The sequence below is a fragment of the Aspergillus pseudonomiae genome, assembly GCF_009193645.1.
Source record: "Aspergillus pseudonomiae strain CBS 119388 unplaced genomic scaffold BDV37scaffold_110, whole genome shotgun sequence".
In the NCBI taxonomy this organism is placed as follows: Eukaryota; Fungi; Ascomycota; class Eurotiomycetes; order Eurotiales; family Aspergillaceae; genus Aspergillus; species Aspergillus pseudonomiae.
The window spans coordinates 79349-96595 of record NW_022476102.1 but is presented as its reverse complement, the minus strand read 5'-3'; the positions used below and the strand labels follow the sequence as shown (position 1 = coordinate 96595).

The following is a 17247-nucleotide window of genomic DNA, read 5'->3' as shown; positions in this document are numbered from 1 at the left end:
GATGGCTACGATTGCAGAAATCGCATATAATACAGTCAATTGTCCAACATTGGCAGTCCTCCTATATCATCGAAGAGCCGGGCGATTCCTTCAAACGAACAGTCCGGGAATCCAAAGCCGTGGGCCCATTCCTGCCACGATCTCGTTAATTCCGAGGGCCTTGAATAGAGGATTGGAAGTCACATACCGGTATATCAAAAGTACCCTGACTAGGGGTCTCCGCTGCATACGCCGGAACACTTCCTTCAATGTTCCCCATACTTGATTGGGCGTCCGACAAGCTGAATTCTTTGAGATAACGTTTGATTAGATCAACGGACTTCCGTGCCACGACCGATTCATCCATCGCTTCCAAGATTTCCAACGCCATCTCCACGGATCGTCGCAACGGGATAGTTTCAGGGCACATGCCAAGCTTGACCATGGGGAGTAGCAGAGTTGATGTGGCGAACATCGCATATGTTGTGTTATACCACCTATCAGATAAAATTAGGGTGGAGGGAAATCCGAGAACAACATGGTAGAACATACCAGCACCGGAAGAACGTATGGACTCGGTAGATATCATAGATGACTTCAATTGTTTTCATCGCAGCGTCAAGACACTTCCCGATAGTCTGTTCCAGCTCGATCGGTGGATGTCTTAATTTGCGTGTAAAATGACTCAGGAAAGGGCGAAATAGGAGCATCTTGACGTTATAGTAGCCTATCTGGATTAGCCGCAATTTCCGTATGGGTCACGGTGGACGACTTACGAATACCCAGGACCAATCTTTGCCGGCGAGCCCACTTTGGGTCTCGCAGTGTACCGCCAGATGCTCGTTGTCTCAGGACATCCGGCTTAATTCTCTCCGGAAGTCTCAACATCCATCTATCCAACTCAGCCTCGATTTGCAGCGCGACCTGCAATTTATCCTGCAAGGTGATTCGTGAATGATAGATTTGCACAGACACCTTACGAATCATTTGTGCAAAATCAACCATCCATGGTATGATGGCGTATTCGGAATCGTCTCTTTCCGGAAGAGCTCGATTGTGATATTCATCCATTCCTAGAGTATCCGGACGGCCAACAGAAAAGCTCATCTCACTGCCTCATCAGTATACATCACAGAGATTTATAACCTCAGAGAGTACTCACATTTCGAGAGAGAATAAGCCCCTGTAGATAATTAGCACCGAGAATACTGAATAATTCCAGGTGCACCTACCACCAAGTTTTGGAGATCCAACCTGCCCTTTGCTCTGTAGAGTTACGCACTTCCCTGTTGAAACCAGCTGCTAGACATGTGCGTATAGCAAGGCCCAAGTACATATAAGCCACTACGAGGCATTAGCAATACGAAATCACTGCAAGAATAGGATGACTGACAGTTCGGGTTGAGCTCGTTTTGGCAAATTTTAGCCTATCCCATGTTAGTGAAATTATGTGTGTGAATAAATATAAGCCATGCATACCATGAGGTACAAGCACTGGACTGTGTCCAGATTATTCGAAAACTGCAAATAGTTCAGATAGACTTGGGCTTCCCCGAACAACTTCCGGCTCCACTCGAAACGCGTTAAGCCTCCAAGTCGCTCCTCATCCCAAACACGAACCAAGGCGCCAAATGAGAGGATGCTTAGATACAGTGCGACAAAACTTGGTTCTGGTTGTTTCTTTCGGTTGAACCATAGATCATGAGCCCGCAGGCAGAAGTCCTCTTTGTCAATCAAAGGATGAATAAAGTGGATGTTCTCAAAATATCCGTTCATAAATGCATGAGCCTGTTCAAAGTAGTAGTTGTGCTCATGAAGTGCCCCGGGTTGCGCCGGGCCAGCCGTATATGAGGGCGAGAAACTTGAATTATGTAGTGTAGATACTATAGAGTACTCTGGCACGCCATTGAGATTATGTTGCTCTTGAGTTCGGCCGGGCTCGTGCCTCTTTTGAAGATGGCCTATTAGTGCAGTTGATGATGTGCTTCCATGGAACTCGATGCCGTTGGTGTGGTGATTAAGCTCGCTGATTTCATCTTCCACGGAGTCCCCGGCCTCGTCATGATTGTCGTATGACAGTGATATCTCTTCTCTTGGGGTCGAGCCATGCCGAGGCATAGAACACGGGGTTGCATCTATTATGGCATGGGGTACCTGTCTTGTTTCAGGGGCTGTCGCCTCTCTCTGAGACTGAGGAGAGCGCTGAGAAGCAATTTCAGATTCAGCCACGCGGAGCTTTGCGGAAAGCTCATCTACTTTCTTCTCTAAGTCGGAAACATAACTAACAAACGCTATCAGAGACACTAAATACCACACCGCGCTGGGAATCGTAACTCACCTAGCTGAGCGGTCATTTTCACGCTGTCGGTAATTCCCTTGATATACGCAACTGATGCCGCTCTCTGTACAGGTTAGATCTTTTACTGAGTGGAGGCCAGATAAGCGACTTACTCTTGCAGTGCGAGCAAGGGTATGATTCATCACATTTATATTTTTTTGTTCTACACCTGTCGCAGGCTTGAGCAGCACGCGGCCGCTTCGCCCGAGGTGGACCAGAATCATCCACTGTGGTGCGAATTGATGGCGATCGCTGCGTCTGACGTTGCATCATCCATTTATAGTCATATCCGTCACATTAAGATATATTGTATGTATAGATGTATGGGGTGGTGATGCTGGAATGTGCATCCGGGGAGACACAGCGTACAAAGAGTATGCGACGCGACAAAAAGTGGTCGGAATTGCCGAACACTAACCCAAACTGCCGGCCTGTCTAGCCGTCACATGACATGCCCCGCGGGGAATTTTAACGCTATTTTAGCTAAACTTTCTAATTTGTTTGGGTAATTTAGATTGCATTCAGGGTATTAACTAGCGAATGGAGCCATGGGTGATGGAGGTAACCATTACAAGGCAATATCTACATTGAGCCCCTTTGCAACAGATCCAACCTGGGCCGAATCCCATTCTAACTCCCTATCAGGCAGAACAACGCCTTCGAATGGCGTCCCCAACCGATGCACCAGACTCTCAATGCCATCTCCATCTGTGAAAGACCAGACCCGTACGTATTTGCTGCCGAAAGCTAGGGCAAATGTCTGACCGGCTGGAATGACCACCGTTTCGCCTTCACGGAAGACAGCATCCGGTAAACCCTTCAGACGGACGATCAGGGTTCCCTCTTGAATACAAAGGCAGTGATCCACATCGTGGAACGTCATATATTCTGATAGTAGTGAAGGGCTATATTGGTTGGACGATTCGATACTTGAAATTGCGCACACCCCGTTGCTTTGGGTCGTTGTGATAAATGGCCGAGACATAACACCTCCCAACATCCATCTTGGACCGGTGTTGGCACGTAGGTAAAACGGCTGCGAAGAGTCCGGGAGACGTTCATCATATTTTGTCCAGTCTCCTAAATCTGGAGGTTGATAGTTTGGTTGGAAGACGACATCAAACTTTTCCTTCGCAGCCATAACCTTGGGTATCAACAGGGACTTCAAATCCCGGTCGTCACTCTCGGGAACCAGTAGCCCCTCGTAGGGCTCGGAGACGTGTCGGAAGAAGTCAACCCAATCCCCGGGAGTTATCAGGCCGTAGAGTTCTGTATGCGGACCTAACATTTCGGGATTATGAACGACTGTCTAGCGATGTGTCAGATTTTGCTTCTCTTCCCATGCAAAACATGCGGGAGTGAAGTACCGGTGGCGCATATGCAAAGTCACCTGGTCCCATGATGCGGCATCTATCTCCATTCCATAGCTTTAGATAGCCTTTCGTAACTAAGAAAACGTCATGGGCGTGGTTGTGGTAATGGAATCCCGGTGCATCGGACAGCACCGCACCGCTTTGGAAAACAGCCATCAAGCCATTTGTCTGCTTTGAGGACGCTAGGATACGGAATACCCCCTTACTGCCAGGAATTGAAATACGTTCTCCCTCCAGCTGAGGGATTGCGTAGGGAACCCTCTCCGGAGGGGGGAGTTTCGTCCAGGAGATAGCCATCGTAGGATGATGTGAAAGTTCTAAGATAAGCTGCAGAGTATTGAGGAATCTCACAATGCCACTCACAAAAGAGGGGTCTTCGTATTGATCGTCCTTATGTACGAGTACTTTGTAGATCATTGAGAGGGATTCGTCATAATTGGTCCACCCCGCATATCCCCCGGAGCCCGGAGAAGCCGCGAACGAAACGACCGGAATATCCGATGTTGGCCGGTCAATGGTTCGTATGGTGTCATGCTCTACTCTACTTTCTCCTTTTCGCAGCTATGCGCCCAAAGCCTGAGATAAGGCATGGAAATGGTAGTACATTAATCAGAGATTGAAGGAAAAGTCGGGGCGGCCTGGCATAACGAAATCGTATGTTCTTATTGCTACCTGCCAAGGTTGGGAAATAGAAGCATACATGAGCATTGCAAGTTAACATACGTAAAAAGCAGATAAAAGTAACGGGGCGGAAAAGAGAAAAGAGAAAGACAAAAATCACGAAAGAAGGCACATATTCACAGACTATGTGAGATTTACGATATTGCCTCCATAGTACTCCTGCCCACCTGCGACAACCAACAGTAGGCAAGTAAAGTTTGATACCTCGGCCCCAAGACACTATATGAGCAGCGCCAGGCCGCAGTGCACAGGATTCACTCTTCCCGTTTCAGATTGAATATTGCCAACTCCAAACAGTCTTAACGTTATCTCTGGTGTCCGCTATTCTGCGAAGACATTGACCTAGAGGAGCTTCTGCTCAGCGACATGGGAGAATTGGGCTGGGACGATTCGGGGGTGGTGGAATGACGGAGCGAGGAGACTGCACTTCGGACTGTTCCTGTCGCTGCCTCGGGGTTACAGTGCGCACAGACAAACGTGTTAAAGCCCAGTCCCTGGCAGCTACTGCAATCCATAACTCTGGGGAACCTTAAGCTAACATCAGAAGGCTGGGCGCAATCAGGGGAGCAAACCTTCGAGGATTTCCTGCACAACTTCTGCATGTCAGGGCTATTCGCCCTCCACCGGTACAGGATATATGTTCTGGATCAAGATGAATTGTTGAACCTTTCTGATGGGCCATGTTTAAACAAGATGATGGTGGGATCCTCGGCGAAGAAGCAAAGGAGAAACAGTCAGAGTGGACAAGTTGTCTGGATTGCATTGACGATGACCCATTTCGTGGGAGAATCCATACTTAAATACTCTGCTGAACCACTTCCTCCGACAGAGGGGTATATTTTTGCATCGAGATTGTCGGCATACGCATTTCAGAAAAAGCCAAGGTTGAAGGCAGAAACGGGAAGGCAGAAGGATGATGCCAGTAGTGAAGCCAGGCCGCTCCTTGCACAGGGCGATTGCTATTTGTCCTCTATATTGGAACCGTGGTACTATGCCAGGGAGATTGTCCTACCAAGTTTCGAGTCCGTGGACGCTGTTGGAATCCGTATTGGCAGTATCGAATCGTTGTCCAACATCCTCTTGTCGGAGGATACTCAGAATGGATCAGCAGGACACCGATTCCAGTGATTAATGATGTTGCTTTTCGGTAAACTCGGTATTCTACCCATATCAATGACACGAATACGGGCAATGCGGCATGGTTCAGGGTCATCAAATGGCTGCATAATCAGCTCAAAATGCAGAAGGTGAGCAAAGATTGACTACACCCAACAGATCTTTCGAGCCATGCCGGACTGTGGGAACTTTGAGGCATCCTTGATCCATCAAGCCGGGTCAGAACTATAGTTGTTCTTCCGAACATTATCAACCGGACCGAGGGCGTGCCTGCGAGCTGCGCCTAGGGCGGGTCGGGATAAATGCGGCACATCGAACATGACATGGGGATTATCAATCATCAAATAGCGAAAAAAGAAAGGAAAGGACGACCAGCGCTTATCAGCGCCGAGGGCAATAAAGGGTGGGGTGTATGTGACGGGAATTAAAACTAGAGGCATGGCAGCCACACAGTGTTGTGTTACTCAACTTACAAAGAAGTCGAGTTGATCCGTACAGACGTACAAACAGACTGACCGCTTCAAATCAGCCGGTGCGTCGCGTTTGAGTGTCCAGTTCACTGCTACCCACGGATTTGTGCAGGGAAGCATGCAGCCTTGAAATCTTCCCCAGTGTAGGGATGTTTAAACAACAACTGGAAACTCTAGACGCAGTAATAACGCTGGACGAAGGATAGGTATGTATCGGCACTAACTGCTGGCGCTTGTGGTTGATGTGATCAGTCGTCTATTTCCAACGTTCGCAGGATTTGATCATGCGCAAGGTTGAATAGTTGTTGGTAGACAATCCAATTAGTAATATGGCAAGACCCTTGGAGTAAAACTAGATATCTCTGTCTCCTTGATGAGGATTGGGAAAAATCCTTCGATCACCAAGGAGTGGCACGTTTGGCTACTGCTAATGCAGAACCACGCAACGCAGTCGCGCATTCCCCAGTCGTAGTGTGACAAAAGGACCAACAACGGCTGGGGCTGCAATGTCGGAGGAAGCGCTACCTCCGATTGGACTAGAGATCGAGATTTAAGAACGAGAAAGACAGAAAAAGAAAAGAGGAGTATCGTAAGGATCCTATTCAATCAGCTCCTGTGGGAGGAATAGTCACAACAGAAGGTGAACTGCTCCGACGCTAGAACACAGCACCGATATACGTTAACCTTATGGTGGTCTCCTCGGTGTTGAGATTTCCGTGCTCTACCTAGATATGAATGCCCTCATCTGCACGGTGCCGCCTAGCATAGAAGCCGGAAAGACTTGCCGTGGTGCTCCACAACAGTTCAGTGATTTGGTGTAGACTTGTACGCTGCGGCGAGAAAGTCCTTTATTCAGACCAATCAAGCCCATGAAGTATGGTACTGGAATGGCCTGGGATCGCTTATTGGTCAGATGTAAGAGGGTGTTCCTGGGAATGTGATGAAACGGGGCCATCGAGGAGGCTGTCCTCGGATTACCTGTGCGATGCAGAGTGACAAGACTTCGTCACCTTGCAGTCGTCTGCGTGGGGCTTTACCCTCTTGAAGGCAGTATTCGACTGTTATTTGATATTCAAGACCGAGTTTGCGCAGAGAAAAAAGAAAAAGAAAATATGAAAATAATCAAAAGCTGCCTAGTGTTTGCGAGCTCGGACGCCATATAAATGGGACCGGCTGCTCCATTTATTGCGTTCGTTGGACAGCTAAACATGTGTGGCTGGGCGGCGAGGAATGCCAAATAGAAATATAAAAGGGTAGAGAATATCATGCGTATACGAGGCTACATATATGCAAGTAGCCGGACCTACAAATCACGCGCATAAATATGCAATCTGGAATTGGCCTGTAGCGTGCACCATCCTGCGCTCTGTGTATGTACCTCCAAGTTGACTGCCACTTAACCTGCGGCTGAATGGAATCCCGAAATCCAGAGTACAAGTGACTTGTTCGTACAGCGGAACTGGAGTCGGTTGACTCAGGAAATATCAATGTCGCCTCATCTTTGATTATTTGAGCATGAACATTAGGAGACACTTGTCACACCACGAAAGCGAAGCTCAGCGGACACTCGAGACGCACGATCATTATATGTATCAGCTGACTCAACACGGGCCGAACACTGTTGATCGAAACCAATATCTTGCCGAAGATCGGAGAAAAAAGAAGGTTCGATGCAGGCACAACGAAGAGGATTTTAGAACAACCGGCCCCTGTACGCATGTAGTCGGCCTTTTAGTGCGTCACGACTGCGCATCCCGAGTTACCTGAGAGCAAAGGTCGGTCCAAAAGGACCAAGCCTGGAAGGCGAAGGCCACTTCACAACCGGCGAAGCTCGGGCCCAAAGTACGATGCGCTTAACCTTCGAAGCTAATCGATTCCATGCAATGTACTGAATTGATTGGTACTATTGGCCTAAAGGAGAAACATGTCAAAATATCATATAGACGAATGCACCGGCCTACAATTCTCCTAACCCTAACCCCGTTCGATAATACCTAAAAACAAAAGACAACATTCCCAATCATTAAGAGGCGAACGAAAAAAAAAAAAGAAAAGAAAAAAAATTTGAGAGATAGTGTATCATAATCGTAAGTCATGCAATGGCCAAGATGAGACCCAACTCGTATCAAAAGTAACCGGCTGGGTTTCTAAGCGAAGTAATCCGCAGGGAGCGAGGCAAGGATAGCGATAGTACCGATTGCACCAACCACTGCGCCCAGGGCAGCAGTAGCAGCATGACTCCTGAGATTTGCTGTTTCAGAAGTCTTCAGCCGCTTCGACGGCCTTCCGTTATCCGGAGTAGCGAGGGGTTGGCTATCGGACTTTTGAGATGCGGATGTAATAGGTAATTCAGTAAGTTGTGATGGTACGTTTCCGATTTCGGGTACAATGATATGTGGCTGGGCATCAGGAAGACATGAATCATCCTCTTCCACCGTAGGTCTCTCATCCACCGAGAAATTGTTCTCAGTACAGGGGTAAGTATCCTGCATAACAACGTTATCGGCATCCAGAGAATTGATCTCTGCATCCAATGCTTTCCTCTTGAGTCCCTGCCGAGGGATGGCCGTAGCTTTTGACAACGATGGATCAACGACATTATAGGGCATATCGGACTCTGGCCCGGGAATTTTCTCTAGAAGCGATGAAGATTGCACGCCAACGTTAGTCAAATTAGCGTCGTCACTCGCCTCCGTTCGATGGATCTCAATATCAATAGAACGGCTCTGTATGTTTTCGTTACCAGCAGCGGCAGCGGTAGCGGTAGGGACAACAGTGTCATCTCGATTAGTACTATCGACAAACTGGGGCAGCGAGTTGACAAATGGACCATCTTTGTAAGGGGGGCGTGGGCTGCAGTGATCTGAAAAATGGTACGCTGGACCGTGAGCAGCGTGCGCTTGCCAAGGCTCCATTTCCTGTGTGAAAGCAGTGCAATGGAACCCAGCCAGTGAGTGATCAAATAATTTTCCGCTCGGATGTAAAGGGAGTCCCGAGTTCGCGTCATCTCTGATAGTGTCCGGCCAAGACGTGCTCGGTTCATCAAGACTCGGAGAGATTGTGTTAAAGAGAGGAATACTGATTCCGCAGCTGACCGCGGTCTGATGGGTAGAATCCGGTGCGGATCCCTCTGCTTTCTTGCCCTTTGAATAAAGATCCCTATTCGTAGCGTCATAATCACCACATGTTGTGTTTGCTTGTATACCCTGATTGATAGCCATGTATGGCGCAGGACTCAATCTCACGGAGAGCCTATCTGGGTCAGATTCTTCACCATCATATTCCGACTGCGACTCGGACATTGATTCATTCAGGGAATCAGCTTGGTCGTCATCCTCACTCTCCCAGTCACTAGGTTCGGCAACCGACTGTTCTTCAGAAACCAGAACTATTGTACTTTCTGGGTTGTGGATGGTATAGGAGGGCTGTTCGTGAACCTTGTTGCTGGCCTCCTCTGCGACATCAACAGCTGAGGGTGGAGTCATTCTTGGGGTTGCAAGAGGCTGTTCAGCTTGCTCGTTATCGACGTCAATCGGGCTTTCCTGTGATCCGATGATATCACCACCTTTAGGCGGAGAAGTAATTGGGGAGGAAATCTCCATGACCGAGTCGTCATCTGAACCCGAGCCAGGATCAGAGTCAGCAGACCCAGAGCTACTTTCAACAGCCGTCACTACTGGGGCTGGGATTGAATCATAAATCACTTCATTGTCATAATCATCGTCGTCGTCGGGAACACAGAACGTATTAGTTGCCCGCATCGACTGGTGGTTGTTGCTAACATCCAACACAACCTCGTCACTGTATGCTATGTTAGTGAATCCAACACCAGTTTTACGCGCGTAGCATACCCAGAATCTATCCACTGGTGTTCACAGCGAACTTTGAGTGGAGGGAAAGTCTCTTTGAAACCAGGTCAGGAAGGCCTCTGAACTCTACTTCAACAAATGGACTCACCATGCCCACGAATAACCTCTGTTCCAAAAATCACCTCATCGCCACTTTTGACAATAGTTTCCTCCCCAGCGCGTAGCTTTTCGCCGTTCACCCAGGTACCGTGCATAGAGTTGCCGTCACTGAGATAGACTGTCTAAAGCCAAAAGTATAAGTATGGTCCACATGACGGAAGCGAGAAAATGATAGGACCTATTGGTGAAGCACTCTGCTAGCGTACCTTGTTGTTTAAACATACACGCAATGTTGCATGATTCCGAGACATCACGCGAGAGTCAAACAGTCCATTCTGGTTGGTAGGGATGAGGTTCTTACTCTCGCGTTTCGAGGCGCGGCCAACCTCGATATGATCGGAGTCCGACGTGAAGGTCAAGGAGCGATATGGAAGGACGTCCGATACGTTAAGCGGATAAAGGGTGACGATGGCTAGAAGGCAGAGTGGTATAAGCCAGGCAAGATTCAACTAGCTATCGTTGACTAAAGTTGAAGGAAAATTCACGTACCCTTTGAGCCAGGCATCTTGGCTTGTTCAGAACCAATCCGTTCCAGGGAAACAAGGTATAGCCAAAGCCAGTACTAAGCCAGATATTCCCGACGCCAACTACAACGCTCAAGTCCTTGGTAGTTAGTACAACAAGTAATACCAAACCATCCACCAGCTACTTAAAAGCTGTGGAGTGTCGGGGATGTTGCTAGTAGTAAAAGAAGACGTGCTATGTGGATGGCGGAGGTGAGAGGAGGGGCAGGAAAGGGGAAAGGAATGCGTACCCTATGCAATCGGGTCAGCCTGAGTAAGGGACGGTCGCTGTCAGGCAGTGGAACACGACAACCACTACCTTATGCTATCCTGCTACGTAGCAAGCGCACGCATCTGGAAAATGACTCAAGCAAAAACCGGTCGTTGATAGGTGGAAAGCTAGAAACTTCTCGTCGTATATCAGGCAGGAGTTTGATGATATAATGGATGCTACTAGTAGTTAGTTAATAACTACTATGTCCGTGGGTGTGAGAGCGATAAGAGGCGAAGAAGAGGAGGAGGTAGGAACACAGCTTCCGGGTCAGCCGACAGCAGTCCACAGAAGAGAGTATCTTCGCAATCGGAGTGACTCAACAGGAGGAAAGAAGGGATGGATGAGTTGGTATCAAGATGGAGATTCCAATGATGACGCCGATACGCAAAGCACTGATAGGCGGAAGAGTGGGGTTTCCGCCCCGTCAGGTGGACACCCCATGACCATATCATGAGCTGTCTAGTTTTAGTTTCGTCCCTTGAGACTGGAACCCGTATCCATATATAAAGAACTGCCCCCGAGTGTTATTGGCCCACGGTTGCAAAAGCACCAGATTCACACTCCTAGAACCATGAATGAATTGCCAACAAATGCGAATCTAGACCTCTATTCTTGAATAAGTTGCTTACGGAGGTAAGGCAGATACGGTAAGACTCCATGGTCTGACCTCCTTCCAACTCTTCCATTGGCTATGATACACGATTTTTTCCCGCCTTCCCCGTTAAACATGACGCCTCAGGCACCGAACATGCCTTCACTGCAATTTCCTGCTCATTTCAGCCATTCTTCCTACACAAATAAGATCCCGGTGCTGCATCCAAAAGGAACTGGAGTATAACTAAGTGGGGAAAAAAAGAACAAAAGTGAAAGTGACCTCCCTTGTATTACCCGAACAAGGGGACCGAGAAAGTATATGGGAACCGGAGAAAAGAAGGGGTAACAAAGCTAGTAAGTACATGCGCAGATGAAAGGTTCCGGTACCCTAGATGTATCAGAAGAGACTAGAAACTAAAGGATCATGGCCAGGCATGAACCATCGCCTGTTCATTCTAGCTGAGGTATGAAAGGGGGGAAAGGAAAAATAAAAAATACTATTAATCCAACATATACGTCTTGGTCACTTCAAACGCGAAAACAAAAGAAGGCATGCCTCAATTTACAGACCCGGGGGTGCACCGAAGCCAGCGCCCATAGTCTGCAGGCGTGCAGCAAGCTGAGGGTATTTCTCTTGCACTTCGAGCTGTGTCCGGGTTGCCTCGGCGTATGAGATAGCGTTGATGATTTCGGCTTCGGTACGAGCCAGCTCGGCGGCCCTTTCAAAGTACTTGAGGGCCTGCGAGACCTTGCCCTGCTGCAGAAGGAGCTGTGCCATAGTTCCCACAGCGATGTCACACTCGGGGTCAACTGAAGTGGGGTTAGACTTTAATCCTAGTTTGCACATAATAGCAGCGGTGACTCACTGATCAAAGCCTTCTGGCACAAATTCTCGGCTTCTTGGAAGTCATGCTTCCACTGGAACAGAGCGAGCGCCTTGTTGATGAGGGGTAGAACGTTGATTCCCATGGGCTTGCTCTGCTTCTCCATCTCCACAGCCTTATCGAATTTTTCAATGGCCTCGGAGAAATTCTGCTGGTCAAGGAGAAGTTCACCGTAGTAGTTGTAGACATCCGGCACGTCCTCGAAGTTCTTCACGGACCTTCTGAAGGTAGCCATGGCAGATGCGACAGATCCCATCTTGTATTGTGTGACACCCAACTGGATGTGAGAGTAGATGAAGGTACGGTCAAGGTCGATGGATTTCTGATAGTCCTTGGCAGCTTCGGCAAATTCACCGAGGATGAAGTGAAGCTGGGCGCGGTGGTAGTAGATGTCAGCGTCGTCCTTGTTGTGGGAGATGGCGAGCTCAAAGTCATCCGCAGCGGCATCCTTGTTTCCTATTCATTCTCTGTTAGATGTCACATGGCTACCAACGGTACTACCGGAATTGAGTGGGGTTGTGTTTACCAAGTTCAAGGTGCAGGCTAGCACGCTTGATGTAGCTCTGAACCAAGGATGGCTGGAGTTCAACGCTCTTATTGAGGTCCGCCAGGGCAGCCTGGGCATTGCCCTCGAGATAAGTGAAGGTGGCCCTCAAATTGAGAGCAAGAGCTTCAAATTCACCAAGGTCGCCAAGTTCCAGGGCCTTTTCGAAGGCTGTGGCAGCCTCATCATAGCCATCGCCGGTCTTCAACGCCATTGCGAGCATACCCTTGCGCAATTGACCCTTGCCAGAATCCTCGCTCAAGTCGACGGATTCAGCGAGACCTTCTGGGAGGGGCTTGGGACGGAAGCTCTGAAGGTAGTTGGACACGAAGGTCGGGCTGGGGAGCTTCTTGCCCTTAGCTTCCAGGATGGCTTTACCCTTTTGCTCTGCAACCTTCTTCAAAAGTCTCTCAAGAGCGACACGGCTGACCTCGTTAGAGAAGCCGTCGATGATGCAGCTGGCAGTGAAGTCGAGAAGGGCCTCGCTGAACTTCTCGAGGTGCTCATATGCAATAGCTCTCCGGTTCAAGGCCTTGACATACTCGCTATCCATTGAAAGGGCAGCAGTGGTGTCTTCAACGACCCTCTCCCATTCGGACAGCACATTGTAGCAGGCAGCGCGGTTGGAGTAGAAGACAGGGTCGGGTTTGCAAATAATAGCTTTTCCGTAGAGTTCGATCGCCTTGTTGTAGTCCTTCGAGCCGTAAGCCTTGTTACCGGCAGCCTTCAGCTTCGCAGCATAGGCTTTCCGTGTCTATATTTCCAGTGTCAGCGTCAGCGCTCATTTGTCACCACAGCGCCATGTACCCACCTCTTCCGATAGCTGTCCGACAGTAGCTTCGTCAACTTCAGGGAGTTCTTCAGGAGCTTCTTCAGTCTTCTTCTCTATGGGATTATTAGTTCTAGGCTTTGGTGCTGAGCGGTCGGGGGCCTAAGAGATCATCTGAAGGGACATACCGTCCTGGAGAGCAGCAGCTTTGGCCTTCTCTTTCTCTTCCGCCCTCTTCTTCTCCTTCTCCTTCTCCTTGCGTCGCTGGTTCTTGCTCTTCTTCTTCTCTGTTGGTTGAGGAGCTTGAGCCGGCCGGCTCGAGTCGGAGAGATAGTAAACAACACCGGCACTGGTCACGACCACGGCGACACCAGCAATGGTATAAACAAGAGCCTTATTCTCAGACACCCATTTCGAGACACGATCCCAGACTGACGCCGATGAAGATGCTGGAAGAGAAGCAGTGTCAACCACCACGTTCTGCACTGGTTGAGGTAGTGGTGATTCGCTCGACATGATGACCCGGCTAGGAACCCGTATTCCTCAATCCTATCGAATGCTGTGACGATTAACAAAGGGGTCTATTAACGAACAGAAGTAAATAAGAATAAAAGGAAAATCATGGGTTGGGGAATACGAACTGGTCCTTGGTGCTCGGCGGAAGCCTGTCGGCAGAAGGGCTACTTTTTCGGGGTTGGAAGATGGAAGGAAGTCGCGGCTTGAAAAGTTATGCGTCGAAAGGTGGTCCGGCGACGCAGCGGCTTTCCGCCCGGGCAGCTCGTCATGCAACGCAAGCCAATCACACCCACCACAAAGGGATGCTCCAGTGCCTTGCTTTCTCCACAGCATCAGCGTTGAGGGCGAATACCAGGAACCGGACTGCAATCCCCGATACCGAATAAAATTCTACCACGTCCATTTGTATCCAATGTTTTGCTCTTTATTCCTGTATGCTCGGTCGTGTACGCTCTTCGCTCCGGGCTAGTACTAAAGTACTTCATGCAGATCCATGGCCTGTTGAGGAATTTCGACATCACCCCCTTTTAACCTGGCACATTAACCAATAGTACCCGTCGTAATGGCGTCCATTCCGCCAACAACCTCTTCGGAGTCCTTTCAAATTATATCTTCTCTGCGTTATGACCCGGCGATTCCGCGTGCGATCGGTGAAAGAACTGCAGAACCCCGTCTTCTAGCTACACCGTACTACCTTCTGCCTTACCACCAGGACCGGCTCCTTAACGCGGCGATCTGTTTCAATTGGGCAAAAGCTATTGAGTTTCTACATCAAGATTTGGGCCAGTTTACTAGAATTCTAGACACATTCATACCGGACAAATCGGAGTCATGGCGCCTTCGTATTGTTGTTGACGGCAATGGAGCGTGCAAGGTCGAAGCCAACCCGACAGTATCAATGGACCTCCAAAACCTCCTATGCCCTACTCAAGAGGTTTCCCAGTTAAACACGTGGCGTGTATATGTTGACTCAGAGCCTACAACCCCTTCGGACTTTACTACGCATAAGACTACTGCGCGTGGGGACTATACAGCCGCGAGGCATCGGTCCGGGATCCTTTCACTCCAAGAGCAGGCAGAGGTGCTTGTAATAAATCCAAAGGGCGAAGTCATGGAAGGGAGTATCACAACCCCATACTTCAGGCGGCGCAGGCATGGATCTGAGAAGGATGACACGAGCAGAGACGAGCCAGGATGGGTCACACCACCGCTCTCAAGTGGTGGCAATGCAGGCACAACTAGGCGATACGCCCTGACAGAAGGATTTTGCACGGAGGAGGTGATCGCAGTGGCTGATTTAGTAGATGGTGAAGAGTGTTGGCTTAGTAACGGTGTTAGAGGCTTTATCCCCGGTAGGATTGTATTGATGGACCCGAAAGGGTCCGAAAGGGTCCACTTCCACGGTAATACATAGAACCGTTCATCTCAAACCTGAGTATGGCCCCAAATTTATCTTGGGGATTGGTACATATAGCGTCTTTACAGGCCTGAAATGAAGATGTGCAAGGGACATTGTGTGGTCATTGATCGTGTAGCTGCAGGATAATGCATCTCTAAACAAATTCGTCTAAAATTGCAGTGGCTGAAAGTACCACTTGCCTTATTTCTTCTCGACAACAATTGGGTTGGGGTTACCCTTCCACTCTAGTGGACGAGTACTCATAAAATCCTTGAGCATCTCCTCGGTTACCTGGGCCCTGCGCTCCTGGAAACCTTTAACATAAGTTTGCAGCTCAGCAATACACCTCTGCTTCATCTCGCCAGTGAGCATCTCTCCCTTTTCATATGCGGCACGAATGCGCTCGAGTTCTTCATCATCCTCCAGGAAGAAAGTAAGGTACTGGAATGGAACATCGACCTTGCTGTTTCCACCGAGCTGACGCTGGAGTTCAGCGGTGTCTTGCCCACCCGAGAAAGCATACTTATTGATCTTATTCTTGATACGAGCTGGTGTATCGTTCATGAAGATAGCAGACGTGTCCACGCTAGCGGACATCTTAGAGCCGGGGCCTTGAAGGGCAGGAAGGAAGATTGCATGGATCAGCGACGGCTTCTTGTACTTCATCTTCTCGGCGTTCTCGCGGCATTGCCGGAAATAAGGATCTTGGTCGATTGCGCAAGGGATCAAACACGGGATGGAGGAGACCTTCTTCCTGTCCGTGCCAAAGATATGCGGGAAGCTGGTGGCAAAGGCCGAGGCGGACTGAGTCGCACAGAAATGGAATTCGCCAATGTTGTTGCTGTCGTTAAACCCGAAAGTTCCCTTTATAGAGTTGATTGTGATACGCTTGGCCATCCTGCACATGTTCTCGTAGAAAGCGCCGCCAACGAAATCGAAATCACTGAAGATGAACGTCTTCTTCATATCGAAACCAACGGCGATAATGTCCATGGCGTTCGCCTTGGTATATCTCTTTGCGTCCTCCACATCGATCTTTTGCGAATGCATAAATTTCTGAAGGCCAGTTAGCATCTCAAATGGAATAACCGGTCAAAATGTGTGGAACATGCCTCGTCGTCAGTAAGCATGATAACCAATGGGCAATCGAAAACATCTTGCAACCATCTATATAGTACAATATCGTTAGTTATCAATCAATTTGATGTGATTGGCAGGTTCAGAATACATACTTGGTGAATTCGAAGGGTATTGTGTGTCCAACATGCATGCTGTCACTGCTGGGTCCTCGTCCAGTATAAAGGTAGAATGGCTGGCCCTTTTCATAACGATCCAGAATTGTAGTTAATTCACGGTGACTGAAAACAATTCCTCTGCGCATAAACCTGTGAGGGCGATGGCCGGTAACTTTCTCAAAGCGTTCGAGCAAGGCGGGTGTGATAGGAGTGGCACCAAATTCGCGCACCAGCTTGTCATAGTCAACCGGTAGGAGTTTTCCAGATGCATCAACTCCACCAGAGACGTCAAAAGGTGTGATCTTCTGTCCGACTGCCTTGGACTCGGGCGCCTTTTCAGCAAGGCTCAAGGTCGTGAGCGCGGGGGGTTGACCAGGTTCGTCCGCCATGTTCGATGACTGCGTCTACAGAATCACAAAGGGTGTATAGTGTATAACAATTGCTGACTACAGCTCTGTGGCCAAGGGCTAGAACGGAATTGAAAGGCGAGATCTTTGTATTAGCGTTGACACTGATATAATTTGTATCTCTGCCCCTCCAAGCAGACAAATGATGAGTCATCATATCAAGCGACCATCGTTCCTCTTATTGGCTTGTTTTGCTT

The 17247-nt window shown here is 48.9% G+C and overlaps 5 protein-coding genes across 5 annotated transcripts; 1 reads left to right on the top strand and 4 right to left on the bottom strand.

The window, feature by feature from the left end:
* Positions 1-35: 35 nt before the first annotated feature.
* BDV37DRAFT_275787 (RmlC-like cupin) lies at positions 36-3987 on the bottom strand (the record flags this gene model as incomplete). The annotated part of the gene is made up of 11 exons (XM_032085450.1): positions 36-131; positions 188-476; positions 532-706; positions 756-1090; positions 1142-1162; positions 1212-1323; positions 1373-1406; positions 1459-2243; positions 2431-2569; positions 2904-3626; positions 3685-3987. 11 exons carry the CDS (start codon positions 3985-3987, stop codon positions 36-38), a joined length of 3012 nt encoding a protein of 1003 aa, XP_031936171.1.
* Positions 3988-7890: 3903 nt separating this feature from the next.
* BDV37DRAFT_20090 (FHA domain protein) lies at positions 7891-10783 on the bottom strand. The gene is made up of 6 exons (XM_032079844.1): positions 10748-10783; positions 10415-10512; positions 10132-10337; positions 9915-10047; positions 9809-9860; positions 7891-9758 (listed from the first exon to the last, which is right to left on the bottom strand). The coding sequence occupies exons 2-6, from the start codon at positions 10428-10430 to the stop codon at positions 8105-8107; spliced, it is 2061 nt and encodes a 686-aa protein (XP_031936170.1). The 5' UTR covers positions 10431-10512; positions 10748-10783; the 3' UTR covers positions 7891-8104.
* Positions 10784-11506: 723 nt separating this feature from the next.
* Positions 11507-14009, bottom strand: tom70 (putative mitochondrial outer membrane translocase receptor (TOM70); the record flags this gene model as incomplete). Its single annotated transcript, XM_032088813.1, has 5 exons — positions 11507-12106; positions 12163-12636; positions 12707-13478; positions 13536-13609; positions 13682-14009. The coding sequence occupies 5 exons, from the start codon at positions 14007-14009 to the stop codon at positions 11859-11861; spliced, it is 1896 nt and encodes a 631-aa protein (XP_031936169.1). The 3' UTR covers positions 11507-11858.
* A 253-nt stretch (positions 14010-14262) lies between these two features.
* Positions 14263-15516, top strand: BDV37DRAFT_19732 (aminotransferase class IV). Its single transcript, XM_032079800.1, has 2 exons — positions 14263-14441; positions 14499-15516. Exon 2 carries the CDS (start codon positions 14572-14574, stop codon positions 15421-15423), a length of 852 nt encoding a protein of 283 aa, XP_031936168.1. The 5' UTR covers positions 14263-14441; positions 14499-14571; the 3' UTR covers positions 15424-15516.
* BDV37DRAFT_19707 (tryptophan--tRNA ligase WRS1) lies at positions 15517-17246 on the bottom strand. The gene is made up of 3 exons (XM_032079796.1): positions 16641-17246; positions 16521-16575; positions 15517-16464 (listed from the first exon to the last, which is right to left on the bottom strand). The coding sequence occupies exons 1-3, from the start codon at positions 17030-17032 to the stop codon at positions 15610-15612; spliced, it is 1302 nt and encodes a 433-aa protein (XP_031936167.1). The 5' UTR covers positions 17033-17246; the 3' UTR covers positions 15517-15609.
* Position 17247: the final 1 nt, after the last annotated feature.

What these genes read in the sequence shown, in the direction of transcription:
- BDV37DRAFT_20090 (XM_032079844.1), bottom strand. An exon ending in GTGTATGTTTAAACAACAAG is followed by an intron (nt 10,048 to 10,131) that starts GTACGCTAGCAG and finishes TTTTGGCTTTAG; the next exon opens with ACAGTCTATCTCAGTGACGG. An exon ending in AGAGGTTATTCGTGGGCATG is followed by an intron (nt 9,861 to 9,914) that starts GTGAGTCCATTT and finishes CTGGTTTCAAAG; the next exon opens with AGACTTTCCCTCCACTCAAA.
- BDV37DRAFT_19732 (XM_032079800.1), top strand. Translation starts at nt 14,572, where the DNA reads ATGGCGTCCATTCCGCCAACAACCTCTTCGGAGTCCTTTCAAATTATA.
- BDV37DRAFT_19707 (XM_032079796.1), bottom strand. Translation starts at nt 17,032, where the DNA reads ATGGCGGACGAACCTGGTCAACCCCCCGCGCTCACGACCTTGAGCCTT. An exon ending in ATACCCTTCGAATTCACCAA is followed by an intron (nt 16,576 to 16,640) that starts GTATGTATTCTG and finishes TGTACTATATAG; the next exon opens with ATGGTTGCAAGATGTTTTCG. An exon ending in TCATGCTTACTGACGACGAG is followed by an intron (nt 16,465 to 16,520) that starts GCATGTTCCACA and finishes ACTGGCCTTCAG; the next exon opens with AAATTTATGCATTCGCAAAA.